At 37.3% G+C, this 14,445-nt stretch overlaps 1 protein-coding gene across 3 annotated transcripts in view; it reads right to left on the bottom strand.

The window, feature by feature from the left end:
* The window catches only part of VCAN (versican), a 113,608-nt gene that overhangs the window by 77,441 nt on the left and 21,722 nt on the right, over positions 1-14,445 (bottom strand). For all 3 annotated transcript variants that reach the window (XM_067731172.1, XM_067731174.1, XM_067731173.1), the window contains exons 3-5: positions 11,815-12,192; positions 8,495-8,669; positions 8,283-8,410 (exon numbers count right to left, since the gene is read on the bottom strand). In XM_067731172.1, the coding sequence (XP_067587273.1) occupies positions 8,283-8,410; positions 8,495-8,669; positions 11,815-12,192 (681 nt within the window). The remainder of the gene's footprint in view (positions 1-8,282; positions 8,411-8,494; positions 8,670-11,814; positions 12,193-14,445) is intronic.

The following is a 14,445-nucleotide window of genomic DNA, read 5'->3' as shown; positions in this document are numbered from 1 at the left end:
GGCCGCTGTCTGTGGTAGTCAAAGCTGATATATCACCACAATTATCTAGATGCATCTATTTTCTGGGTTGTGTGATCAATGTTTATATTTATTCTGTTTATTTGTGCTCATAACCTTTCTATCCTGAACTGTCTGGTCTGAAAATCAATTCTTATAAACTAATCATGAGTCCCTTTGCCCATCTGAGAACAGAACTTCCTGATTTTTTGTTCACTGTAAGGAAGTTCAAGATTTGTGATTGTTACTACATTTCATTGCAATGTGGGCCAAAATGGTATATGAGTAATAAATGTGTGCAAAAGTAGATACGGTGTGTGAACTGGAAAGAGTCACATGAAATGCCCATAGGATAAAACCACTTAGAGTATATGGCAAGTATTATGGTGATAAAGACAATTCAACATAATTGTTACTAGGTTTAAAGTTTTTGACTTTTTTTTTTTCAAAGGAAGCTTCTTCTCTTTTCTCTCTGTCTTTCTCTTTCTTTTTTGCCCATGTCTATATATACAAGATCAAAGCAATAAAGACTAATACTCATTATCCTGGATCACAAAATCCATCAACTGTACGTGGTTGGTTAACAGCTAACCTACACTACTATATAATTTCTTGACAGCCAATATTTGTAGGTAATTCAAAAGCATGTCAATTCCCCCTAAGATCTGATCCTTTAACCTGTACAGAAACAAACCTTCTGTTAACAGTGACAAGAAAACTTCTGGGGCTGCCAAGGTAACTTCATCCAATTCTAGTGTTAGGCTGGCAATGTTTCTCATTTGAGGGGTAATGAGACTGGAAAGCCAGGTCAGCACCTTTCAAATTTCTCACTTGTTTTAGGCTGAAGTAGACGCATAATGTGGCTTAAAGCATAGACACTGGGTTTTGAAAATTTTAACCTCTAATTAATTTTAGAGAATTGTCATCAGTCAGCTGTGATAGTCAGTTAACATTCTCTAAATCAGATCATATTCATGGGAAAGGGAATCCACATATTTGTCAATGTGTTATTACACAAGATCTTATATATGTCATTTGAAAGGTTTAAAGACACAGGAAATCCCACTAAAATTTAAACATATTTTTATGGTTTGCAGGATGTCGGATCTCATTCTTTCCCAATGACAGAGCAGTAAGATTTTAATTAGAGTGAGAAAGAGGTTCTAAAACATTTCTGGATGTCTGAGTCTTCAAAATATATGAGATTGAATGTGTTATTTGGTTTGACAGGCTCAGTATGGCTGCAGGTCAACACAGGAGAATCAGCCTAGTTTTTTTTTTACTTTTCACAGCTGAGAGTTAAATGGCCACTGTATTTCCAAAGAAGCTCTTCCGATTTAGAATTCCAGAAATTGATATCAAAACCTTAAAGCAAATGACTGTCACATGTTTCAAGGGTTTTATGTCAAGACGTTTCTACTTTCTACTTATTTAAGGTAACATTATAAAATAAAAGGGACTGTATATAGAAAATCCTAAGGATTCCATTAAAAAAACTATTAGAACTAATAAGCAATTTCAGCAAGGTTGTAGGATACAATATATAAGACCAGTATAAAAAAATCAATTATATTTCTATACACTTTCAATGAACAATCAGAAAAAGAAATAAAGAAAATTCCATTTGCATTTGCATCAAAAAGAATAAAATATTTAGGATTAAATTTAACAAAAGTACAGCAAAACTTATACTCTGAAAGCTATAAAAGCTATAAAACATCGTTGAAAGTAAAGAATCTAAAAAAAAGGTGGAAAAAAATCACATGTTTATGGATCAGAAGACTTAATATTGTTAAGATGACAATACACCTCAAATGATCTGGAGATTCAGTTCACGCTCACCTGGCTTCTTTGTAGAAACTGACAAGCTGATCTTAAAAATCATATGGGAACTCAAGGTGCCCGGGAGAGGTAAAACAATTTTGAAAAAGAAGAACACAGTTGGAGGTCTCATATTTTCCAATTTCAAAATTTACTACAAAGCAATAGTATTCAACACAATGTGGTACTGACATAAGTATAGACATATAGATCAATGAGAGTCCAGAAATAAAACGATATATCTACGATCAACTGATTTTCAACAGGGTGCCAAGGCCCTTAAATGAGGAAAGAATAGTCTTTTTAACAAATAGTTCTGGAATAACTGAAAATCCACATACCAAAGAATGGATTTGGACTCTTACCTTACGCCATATACAAAAAATAACTCAAAATAGATAAAAGTAATACTTAAAACTACAATTCTTAGAAGCAAACACAGAAGTAAGTCTTCATGACTCGGGATTTGGTAATGTGTTCTTAGATATGGCGCCAAAGGCACAAATTATCAAAGAAAAAGTAGATATTGGACTTCATCAAAATTAAAATCTTTGTGTGTCAAAGGATCCCATTGAAAAAGTAAAAATACAGATCGGCAAATGGGAGAAAATATTTACAAATCGTGTATCTGAATAGGCTCCCTTGAATCTAGAGTATACAAAGAACTCTTACAACTCAATAACAAAAAGACAAATACCCAGTTTAAAATGGGCAAAGGTTCTGAATAGGTATTTCTCCAAGAAAATATGTAAACGGCCAATAGTCATAAAGGAAAAGTTGCTCAACATAATTAGCTATCAGGGAAATACAAATCAAAACCACAATGAGATAGCATTATACACACATTAGGATGGTTATAATCAAAAAGTCAGGTGAAAACAAATGTTGGCAAGAATGAAAGAATCAGGACCCTAATGTACTGCTGGTAAGAATTTTAAAACAGTTCCTCAAAAAGTTAAAAATAGAGTTATCATTTAACCCAGCAATTCCAATCACTGCTATCCAAACAGGAATGCAATCATTACTCAAATAAGAATTAGGATATTTTTTATGTGAGAAATCAGAGATTTGGGGGAGTTTAAGAGCACTTTGATCCTCTTGGTTTGTAAGACTACCTGTTGCTCTACTGGGGAATCTTTGGTGGTCCTGAAAAGTTACTACGGTAGAACAGGAAAAAGGGTGTATATCCAGTCACTTAACCTCTGTGCCTTAGTTTCCTTATGTGTAAAAATAAAGGTTTTAAATAAATGCCTGTCAAGGTTTTTGTGAGAATTAAGTTAAATGGCAATGCAACCACATACAATAAATAGTTTCTTTCCTTACCCTACGGAGCTACCTCACAGGTAATCTAGTCAAGTCACCATACTGAATGAGGACACGTTTTCCATAGGTGCTGCAGGGTGCCATGCCTGGTCACCTTCCTCAGTGGCTCTTAGCTAGACCATTCAAACACTTAAACAAAAACAACTCCAAGTTGAGTTTCGAATCCTTAGCAAGGTGTGTTAATATCTAAAGTCTATTTGGGAACCCACAACTATAGCTGTGATCTATGATTCTGTGAGTTCTACAGAGAATAAAAAGTTTCAGCATCTTCTAGCACCAACCTCAACAAATGTGGAGAGGTTCTATAATCCAAAATCAATATTTGAACCCATCTGCTGAACCAGGGTGTGCAGGAAGCTATTCTAGCTGACATGGGGCTTTTTAACTGAATAAACCCAGTTATCACTAATTCTTAAATAACTCCCATTGGTGAAGTACTCTGTAGATTACATGCTGTAAATTCCATCAAAATTAAGTCAATCTGAGCATCCACAGGCAGGAACTCACACAGTTTCCAGATTTGATATATCTGATTTTGATCCTATCAAAGACGCTAAAGAAGGTGGAACTAAGCCTTGCTCTAAGACCTGTTTAATGACATTCAGGCTTTTACCTAAATGTTTAGCTTTTCATATCTAAAGGAGCTCATTAAGAGAAAAACGAAAGGTTGTTTTTGGTTCTAGGTCAGACACAAGCATGACGTGGAGGCATTAGACAAGTCATAGAGGTGATAGAGCTATCCTGGATTTTGACATGAGGCAGCGGTAGAAAAATAAACCTGTAATTTGTGAATAGGGACAAAGGAACCGATGCCAGAGAGGACAGTTGGCTGGGAATGCAAGAAAGGGCCATGACTGTGAGAGGCTGGAAAGGAGAAAAGAGTGTCTCTAGGAAGGAATTATTTCTAAGAGACACCACAGAAAAGAGTGAGAGGAGAAATTCAAAGAGAAAAAACTAGTATCATGGTGATCTAATTTAAAAAAAAAAAAAGATGTTTAGTAAGTTTGGTGGACAAAGCTTGGCATTTTTTTCAAGTACTGTAGAAATGGTAGCGTGGTGGAGACAGCCTCTGAAAGAGACAAAGTCTGGAGAAATACTACAATTACCACCAAGTAGTTCTTGAGTAACTACGATGTGTCTATTACTGGAATAGGTTCTTCATTGTGGTTGGGAAAGTTACAGAAGATGACTATGGCCTTATCTCTATCAGGAGCTTACAGAAGTTTTTCAGAAATAAAAATAACAGGTAATAGTTTGTGTCTGATGAACATAAAGCAACCAGAGAAGAATTAAACACCAGATATGTGGAACTAACTCTAAGAAAAGTGGGAGTTCAGAATCAGGAAATGTCAGTGTGAGCTGGAAGAGGCAAAGATGGGCTCTTGGAGGCAGTCTGTTCATAGGCAGAGGGAAGAGTAGAATGCTGGAAAGGGGAGAGGCTTGTGTTTTCAGAGAGGATCAAAGCAGAGCTGCTGGCAGGAGGTAGCAGAGGGTCTGTGGATGATTGGTGCACATGTGTGGCATCATATTGGAGAGAGGGAAACACAGTTGAATAGGTTACTCCCAAGCCAGGATTGAGGGGCTTTGCAGGTCCTCAAGGAGGAAGGAAGGCAACAGGAAATTCACACTACACAATGCTGAGTAGGGGAATGATAATGGCCATGGTGTTTACATGCTTTGATGGTCATAAAACAGGTCCCCTGAAGAACTGTTAAAGGCTTGGGGATTATTTGTGAGATAAAACAGAAAACCAGAGATGAGACACACACATGATTCACAGGGACGTCCCTGGTGGCACAGTGGTTAAGAATCTGCATGCCAATGCAGGGGACACAGGCTCGAGCCCTGGTCCGGGAAGATCCCACATGCCGCGGAGCAACTAAGCCCATGTGCCACAACTACTGAGCCCACGTGCCACAACTACTGAAGCCCATGCACCTAGAGCCCGTGCTCCGCAACAAGAGAGGCCACTGCGATGAGAAGCCCGCGCACCGCAACAAAGAGTAGCCCCGCTTGCCCCAACTAGAGAAAAGCCCTTGCGTGGCAACGAAGACCCAGTGCAGCCAAAAATAATAATAATAATAATAAATATTTTTTTAAAAAATGATTCGCAAACTAGAACTGTGGGTATGGAATTCAGAAGAGAGTTCAGGGCTAGACATGCAAAACTAAAACTTATCATTTTTCATTTTTTTTGTTTGTTTGGTGTCTCTTTGTGTCCTGTTCATCCCACAAGGCATTTGACTTATTTACACACAAAAGAGCAAAAGTGAAATTAAATGAACCAGTAAGGACATTGGAGCAATGAAAAACTGGGAAGTAGAATTGTGATGAAGCCCGGAGATGTGTGAAGTTATCCAAAGGGCAAGTGTAAAGCGATGTGAGTATAGTGGGCACTTAGTTTGGAGGTTAATTTATTAATTCACTCATTTTATTCAACTCCATCTATGGAGCACCTACTATGTGCCAAGGACATAGTGGGGAGACACATGATTCCTTCCCTCCCAGAATCCATGGTCTAGTGGGAGAGATGGAGGAATAAGCAAACATTTGCAGGAGGGTGATTATAGTCACACATTCAAAGATTGAGAATGGTAAAGGTGAGAGAGACCATCTAGGACTTAAGAAGGGGATATGGGATCAGTGTGACAGCCCATAGTACAGACACATAAGTGTTGGGAAGCTTGTGTGAAGGTCAGGGAATTGGAATAGTAGGGTGGTAGTTGTTCCAGGTGAAAGAAAAGCCAAAGGGTAGGGCTAACATGGAAAATATAGGCCAGAGAAGGAGAGGCGATAGGTTCCCAAGGTTGCCCATGTCAGGGCGTCTTGTTACTCTGCTGACACAAATTTCAGCCAGTGCTTGAATTCCTATTTATACTTATTCTTTTATCTTTTTCTTCCAGCTGTTATGTGATAGGACAAAAAAGTTCAAATTCTGTTGTTTTGGTATAAATACTCCAACTAAAGTTATGCTATATTATACATTACAAGTTTTCAATTATCAAATATGTAGAACAATTATCCCAAGTAAATATACAACTGTGTGAAATATAGTTGGGTTACACTGGAGGAGAGACTGGTTTGACCAATACCAGTTGCCCTAGAAGTGGCGATATTTATGGAGGTGGAGAAGAATTCCTGTATGACTAATAAATCCTTCTCATTGTGGTGTACGCATACATCCTCAGAATGACTCTTCTGACAGAGTTCAATTTTCCCTGAACACTAGTTTTGATCCTCTGAACAGATTTTGGGAAGCCAGCTCTCAATGGGTACAATGTGGCTAGGAATCCTTGGTAGGGCTTTTACCACCAAGACCTGTCAAAAGTATCTCACACAGAATTTGTACAGGACATGGAATTTCTGGAACTTCTGCAGAAGCAGAAAGTCCTCTGGCCTTCAAAGAAGTTAGGGATTCTGCAGCCTTAGAGACTGGGGTTTCAGTAGCTCCATCAGGATAAGACTGAAGAAGAGACATGCAGAGGGGCCCCTAGGTGCTCCTTCCGGGAGCATTGTAAATACTTAAGCCTGTCTTTCCATCAAGGAGTCTGGCTTGTGATGCTTATTCATATTGGGATCAAATTGGCCATGGATTTATACTTGAAAACCACATTTCAATTATATTTAGTAAAGATCTTTTAGGTAATTAGAAGTTATGTATACTTTTTCAAAAACTATCTCTGCTTTAGTTCCAGCATTATCAGTGTTCCAGAAATTTTTATAACTATCACTCTAATAGATATTATTCCAAAGGAGAACCACAGTGATAAAACAAATTCCACCTTAGTGAATTTGAATACAAACTTCCATCTTACTGAGATAGCAATAACCAAATTTATTTCCTAGAACCAGAATCCCCTACTGACCATCTCCTATTCCATGAAAAAAGTTAACTAAATTTAAAATAAAATTAAATTTAAAGGAAGGAGCTAAGCTATATCTATCTATCTATATCTCATAGCATGGATTTTACATATCTTTTCCCTTTGTCCTTGTAAAAAATGGAAATTGTTAGTATCAAAGTTATGGTTTAGAAAACACATTTATCAGTCTTAAATAATAGTTATAATAAGAATGTTAAGATACTAGAGAACCACACTTAGCAGCTTTCTTGGAAGCAGGCCATCCTATTCAAATTTAGGGCATTAGGCAAATATAAGCTGCTTATTTTCTAGCTTTCAGTCTCTGAGGTTATTTTTTCAATTCATAGAATCATAGAATTTTAATGTTGGAAGGGACTATGGAAGTTATCTAGTCCTACTTCCTTATTTTACACATAAGAAAATTGAGTTCATTCTTTTCTTGGGGAGCCAGCCAAAATTAAAAGTATAACTCAATGCAATACTTCTATTTATATATTTAGGCTTCTAAGATACCTGTTGCTACAAATGAAATTCCACTTCAAAAGTCACTGAAATTTCTATTCTTATAGTAAAACTGCATTGTATCCTTAGATAACATCGCCACAAGAGAACTCAAACTTGTCTCTAAGAATCTAACTCATGCTAAGTGAGAAATGATAGTACCAGAATCAATCAGACTCTAAGCATCTCTAAAGCGAGGCTTATATCTTACTTGGCTTCATAGTCCTAACTACGAGCAGAGTACCTATCACACAGTAGGTGTTTTCTTTTAATGTGTTCATTGGTTGAATGAATGAATAATTGCTCTAAATATTAGTGTAACAAAGTGAACACAAGGAGAAGCAAACCATGAAAATCCTTCCCGGGCTAGTTTGCCTGACTCAGCTGCACTTCGGGGTGTTTATCAGCACTTGGATTCACAGTGGTTTGTCATCACAGGATTTTACCTGAAGTTCTTACAAGAATAGGTACCACCCTTACAGGTTTCTATTCTTAATGCTCTAAAAGTGTATTGGAAACAGTCCAATGGCAGCATGACTGAAAGCAAACCTGCCATTAACTAAAGACATTTCAAACCTACATAACCATTTACACAGCCCTCGTTCTCTTTCCACTTTAATTTAAGCTTATTTCACCACAGAATCATACGGTTATTTAAACTAAATGTTGCTGTTTGGAATCCAAACAAGCATGAAGACTTGCTCTATCCCCACGTGCTCCCAGTCTTTCCTCAATTTTCTTAGGTCAAATGAAGCTATAGAAATTTGAACATCTTACCGTCCAGATGGTCCACGTAACAATACACATCATAAGTTTCATGAGTAGCACGGAGCCCATAGGTCCTGACTCCTTCCTTCCCCATCTTATCTCCATAACAGCCTTCTCGGGGAGTCCGGATGGGATACCTGGGGAAATAAAGGACTAGTAGGTAGCACTTTATTCTCGCTCCAAATAGATGAATTAAACCTGGTGGCCCCCAGACCGCTCACCTAACACTCTGATCAGACAGCCAGCCTGCGTCACATTGCTCAAATCCATCTTCATAGGCGGCATATAGCTGCTCTGGGGTTGCTATGACAGCCCCAACATCCAAACAAGCCTTCCGTGCCATCTCAAAATTCAGAGTGTACCTGCTGGTCGCTGCCCTGTAGTGAAACACAACCCCTGCAAAGATAGCAGCAAACAATTATGGGCAAGTTCAAGTCTCCCACCATACTGTGCAGTTTCTCATTGGAGTAATTTGTCAAATTACTTGCTAACTCGGTAATAACATCATGATACTTCTTTATGTTTACTTTATTTTATGTAGCATTATACAAAATTATGGTGATCTGAGGAGCCCCAGAAATGTTGCTCACTTAGGTGTCCTATTCTGCTCCATTAGAGAGTTTCAAGAATTTTCTGTTCCCATGTAAACAATCTAAAAAAAAAGATTTAAGCCACTAAATCCCAAATGGTGACTAGTTGTCCTAAATGCAGGTAGTATTCAGGCTATTATGGGAATCTTGGACAATTAAATGGAGTAGGTGCTGCAAGAGATACAAAGAGTTAAGGGGGCCACAAGATCAACTTCTCCTACTTCATGTTTTTACTCAGGGCCAACTCAATAGAAGCACATGGAGCCTTCACCAGTACCACTTCCTACAAACATGAAACATTGTAATATTTACTTCCAGAGACAATATACTAAAATGGAAAAGATGCTGGAGTAGGTATGAGTGAGAAGGCCTGTTCCAATCCCTAATTTGCTCCTTAATCATATATAAGTCTTAATTTTCCCCTTCATAAAGTATAACTAATATTGCTTAGGTTATTTGATTGATAGGAAGGTCAAATTAGATAAAGAATTTTAAAATGTTGGATAGACTGCTGTGATAAAAGTTTATCATATTCATAATTTAGGGTCTCCACTTTGACAGGTAAGATGTATGATTTTTATCCCAAAGGAGGCCTGAAATAAAATTCTCCAGACTCCCATGGGCAGAAGCCAGGCATCCTGATATGTGCCTCAAATTCCACTTCATTGTATTTTAGGAGTTACATAAACTTGTGGTTCTTGAACTGTGTTTCAGGGCTCAAAGAATTGTCAAAGGCCTGAAGAAAGAGCAGCTGAGGGGGTGGAGCTTTGGTCCTCTTCTCCTACTTTAGCAAGAGCACATCCATTTATAACTGGAGTAAATATGATGACTCATTTTCATAAAAGAGCAAAGTGAGTCAAGCAAATGTGCCTAGGAAGTCACTGGAAAATAGAAATTGGGGTAATTGGGTCTTACGGATGAGATTTTATTGAGTCATATCATTTAAGACCACTGTTTTGTTAGGCGGAATTAATTTTGGTTTCCAAGATATCTTCCACTCTCCTTTTATTCCTAGTAATTTCCTGGAGTTGACAACAAGTCTCTTTCTCTCTCTCTCTCTCTCTCTCTCTCTCTCTCTCTTTCTCTCTCTCTCTTACAGCTTGACTTCTAGCTATAAGACTGTCTCCCACATGCCTATCCTTAGATTGTCTCTCTCTTCCAAAATAGGTATGTGCCAATAAAGTATCTGCAGGGAACAGACTAGCCATGTCATAAATAAGCACCTCTGATCAGTGTCAATACAGAAAGATCTGCAGAGGCACCAAGGAGATGCATTGACAACTAACATTCATTTTCCCATTTCTGATATTGCAAAGAAAAAACTGATCAAATGCGTTTCATAAAATCTGTAGCTTTGTAGAATGACTCTAAAAGTACCAGGAAGTATATATGGTGCTATCTAGTAAGTATGAAAGATAGTTTATAACGATCTCTAAGGCTTAAGCCAGACTTTGAATGGTTTTAAATTAGTCTTATGTTGATCAAAGCTTCAAATAGCCTTCTTGGTAATTAAAAATCTTCCATGTGCCCTGAAGATTGGCAGTAAGAGGGCACAAAGGGGCCTCCTTGGGAATACCAGGCTGTAGAAGTATCTGCAATTGCTGGGATAATTTGAAGACCTCATGGGGCTAAGGAGATTAAGTGGAGGATTTTCATTGTTTCAAAGGGGGCAAGGGGCAAATCCACTGCTAATTCTTTAATGATGAAAATTGTAAGAAGTTGTAAACTTCTTGTGGGATTTTAAAAACATACATGTATATATAAATTTATATGCAATGCATATCTAACACCATATATATATATATATATATATATAGTGTATGTTACATTATACAAAAGAGGAAGAGAGAGATCAGTAGAAAAAACAATACTAGACAAACCAAAGTAAATGATAAAAAGGTTAAAAGAGCAAAGAGCCCAGGGTGTTTAGTGGATGCCTGGAAAACATAAAAATAGATTTATAGAAGGGAGCAATAGAATCTGAATGGAAAAGGATGTTCAGAAAATTAATCTGTCACATCTGAAATTCAAAATATTTCCTTTTGGCTACACAAGAAAGAGTTTTAATAAAACCCTTTGTATATATTTCTGAAAGGTAAATATTTTATAGGGAAGTAGAGGGTTGGAAGAAAAATCTGTTCCATCATGTCTGGGTATTAGAATTTTGCTTAATAACTTGCCAAAATATTTTTCTTCCAAGAGCTATGGCATTATGTGTGTACCCAATTAAAGCAATTTTTCTTTGCTTTGTCTCCTAACTTAAATTCAAATGACATACAAACCACCGCTCAACGTGGGCTAAAACTAAAATGTCTCATTGCAAGACAGTGGACAACAACCAGTGCATTGACCTTAAAAAAAATTCACTGAGTTCTTGTTTTGATCCAATTCAAATGTTTATTGAGTCCTAGCTTTTTCAAAGCACTGTGATATATACCATGGTACTTATTAGGTGCCTTATTTCTTCAATGTAAGTTAAGATATAATTTATATTTCTTAAAAGCAAATTCAAAGATTTTAATAATCATGCTAGGAGAGTGAGAAAAAGAAGGAAAGGGGTTTTTTCCTGTGTGTGTGTATGTATATATCTATATGTGTGTATATGTATGCATGTATATGCACATATACACATATGTTAAAATTAAAACAAAATGTAGAACAGCCTTTACAGTATTAAAAAATAACCACTGATAGGTCTCAATAATGAAGTAATGATTCTTGAGCTATAAACCATGTCTTGAAGTATTCATTATACCTAGTATAAAGTCACCTTCCTTGATTCCTGAGCAAATAACAGTTCATTTTTGGTGAAAGACATAGACTGTTGTGTTGATTAATGTTTTTCCCCTTGTCCAACCCCTGAGCAATGGCTACTTTTGAATATTGTTTCACCACATTTCTGAACCAGGTATCGTGTTATACTACCTTCTTCTAGATTCCCAAAGCCTTACCCTCCACAGCCAAAGACACTGTGTCCTGTGTGTCTTCAATCCCATACATGACGTCGCAGCGGTAGAGGCCTGCATCACTGGCCAGCAGTTTGACCATGGTGAGTGAGGCATCGCCCACGTCCTCGGGATGTGTAGGCACCGACACTCTCCCTTTGTAGCCCTGACCAATCTTGATATTCCCATTTTGGGCCACGAGAACAGTAGTCTCCTTTAAATCTTTTCCATTCTTGTCCAATTCAATCTTAGACCATTTGATTCGGAGAAATTCGCTGGTGGTGTTGTAAGTGGGTGGTAAGGTAGGCATGGTTGAAAAATGACAAGGTAGGTTGACTTTTCCAGAGAGGGAGCCCTTAACAGGTGGGCTTTTTTCCACTTTGACTAGAGGAAAGAGAAAATACTAAATTAACAAACTGAGTCTATTAAATATGTGAATGGATAAGAACCATTACAGGGGGTTGCTTATATCCTCAATATGTGAAATAATTAGAATGATTTTATATACAGAGAATAGTACACAACTTCAGTAATGTTTTATAACAAAGACAGGGATTAATAATGCTTATTTTTTTATGAGCTAAAAATATGGCATTCATTTTAAAGTATTTGTAACTTAGTGTTTAACATGAACAAAATAAGTGATAAAATAAGGCAAGTGTAGGAAGACAAGCAATCAAGGGCAAGAGAAGACTAGACTTAAGCAATGCAGGTTTAAAAGACTGGACCAATGTTAGGAAGAATAGTTAAAAAACAAATTTAAGTCTACAGGTCAGAAGAAGAAAAATGATTAAGATAACTGCCACATTACCTTAGAGGAAATGAAAACAACTCAAAGGGGAAGTGAAAATTTTAAAACATACTTCAGTAGACTGGAACAGGGGGAAGCCCAGCACTTGAAGAATGCTCTTTGGTTCAGTGTTTGAACCAAAGACTTTCATTGTAATGAGAAATCCAGCTGCAATCACTTTGCAGTGAAACATTACCTCTAGATTATATCCTGGGGGCGGGTGGGGGTGGGGAGGGGGAGTTAGCATCTGTTCACCTAACCTTCTAAAGTATTAATCTACAGAATGCCTTTCTGTTTAAGCCCTTAAACTTTTAATGAGAAAAAACACATTGACCACAATTTAATACCATTACATGCAAAAAACCCACATTCTTTCATGCTTATAGAAATCTATACCTCTCCTCTCCCTTTTTCCCCCATCTTCCAGTCTCTACTAGTTGGGTAGACAATGTGTTGGTAATAAGAATAGAAATTATCATTAGTGCACAAGGAACTCCCAGTTCATGCAAATATGATGAATAGTAATAGTAGCCTCTAGGTGGAGTGAAATAATGTTAATCAACAAAATGATATGTATCTAACACTTGGTGTATTAGTGCTTAAAGGCATTAGTAACACACATCTCAAAATGGACATGCATTAGAAATGATACAGATGCTAAGGAATGAAACTTAACTTCAAAAAGATTAGATCCCATTAGGGAGATGAAGACAACAAAAAGATATTTTGTACTTTTTTGCCAAGAAAAGGGGTCCTGAGAAGGGAAGGGGTGAAAATTTTATGAACTAAAAATCTCCTAATTTATATTCATCATATGTTCTAGGAAATCCCATCTTCCTTCCTGAAGAATTATAGATCATTAACTTCACAAATAAAAGATTGCTTTTTAAATGGAGAATAAACATCTTTACCATCAGCATCAATTATGATATAAATTATAAGACCCTTGGGCTTCCCAGGTGGCACGGTGGTTGAGAGTCCGCCTGCTGATGCAGGGGACACGGGTTCGTGCCCCGGTCCGGGAAGATCCCACATGCCACAGAGCAGCTGGGCCCGTGAGCCATGGCTGCTGAGCCTGCGCGTCCAGAGCCTGTGCTCCGCAATGGGAGAGACCACAACAGTGAGAGGCCCGCGTACCGGTAAAACAACAACAACAACAACAACAACAAATTATAAGACCCTTTATGATTTCCTTTAAAATGAGTTTAAGATAAATGACTTTCAATTCCTTAATATTTATTACTAAATTACAGTTTTTTTCACAATTTTAGAGGTATAGGGGCAGATATGAGATTCACCTCTATCTATCTGATTGGGAGGTTTCTGACACTTAGAGCATTACTCAATAACTGTGCTGTAATGAAAAAATATATTAGAACAAACTTATACCAACAGGCAATTTCCCAGGGGTTATTTATTGTTCTGGGTGTTTACAGATACAAGAAAATTAAAAGCTTCAGTTGGATGTAAATAAATATTCATGTAGAATCCAGTCTTAACAACAGGATGAACAAGAAGCTGTGTGGCCAAGTCTTTTGTGTATGAAACCTTGGGTCGTAAGGCACTGGGGCGTAACAAGAACTAAGTTTACCAAATCTAAATATTTTAAGAGAGAAATTTAGTAGTTCAGAAGATAATGTTTACTGACTATGCATGCTAAAAAACAAAACAAAACAAAAAAACCCTGCTACCTGCAAGAACTTGTCTGAAACTCTGATAATGCAAGAAATAAAAGTGAATGCTAACAAAAATTCACTATTCCTGGAGAGATTGGTTCAAGATGGCGGAGTAGAAGGACGTGCTCTCACTCCCTCTTACAAGAACACCAGAATCACAACTAACTGCTG

This window comes from Pseudorca crassidens, chromosome 3 (genome assembly GCF_039906515.1).
Source record: "Pseudorca crassidens isolate mPseCra1 chromosome 3, mPseCra1.hap1, whole genome shotgun sequence".
Lineage (NCBI taxonomy): Eukaryota > Metazoa > Chordata > Mammalia > Artiodactyla > Delphinidae > Pseudorca > Pseudorca crassidens.
This window is presented reverse-complemented; position numbering and strand designations above follow the sequence as displayed.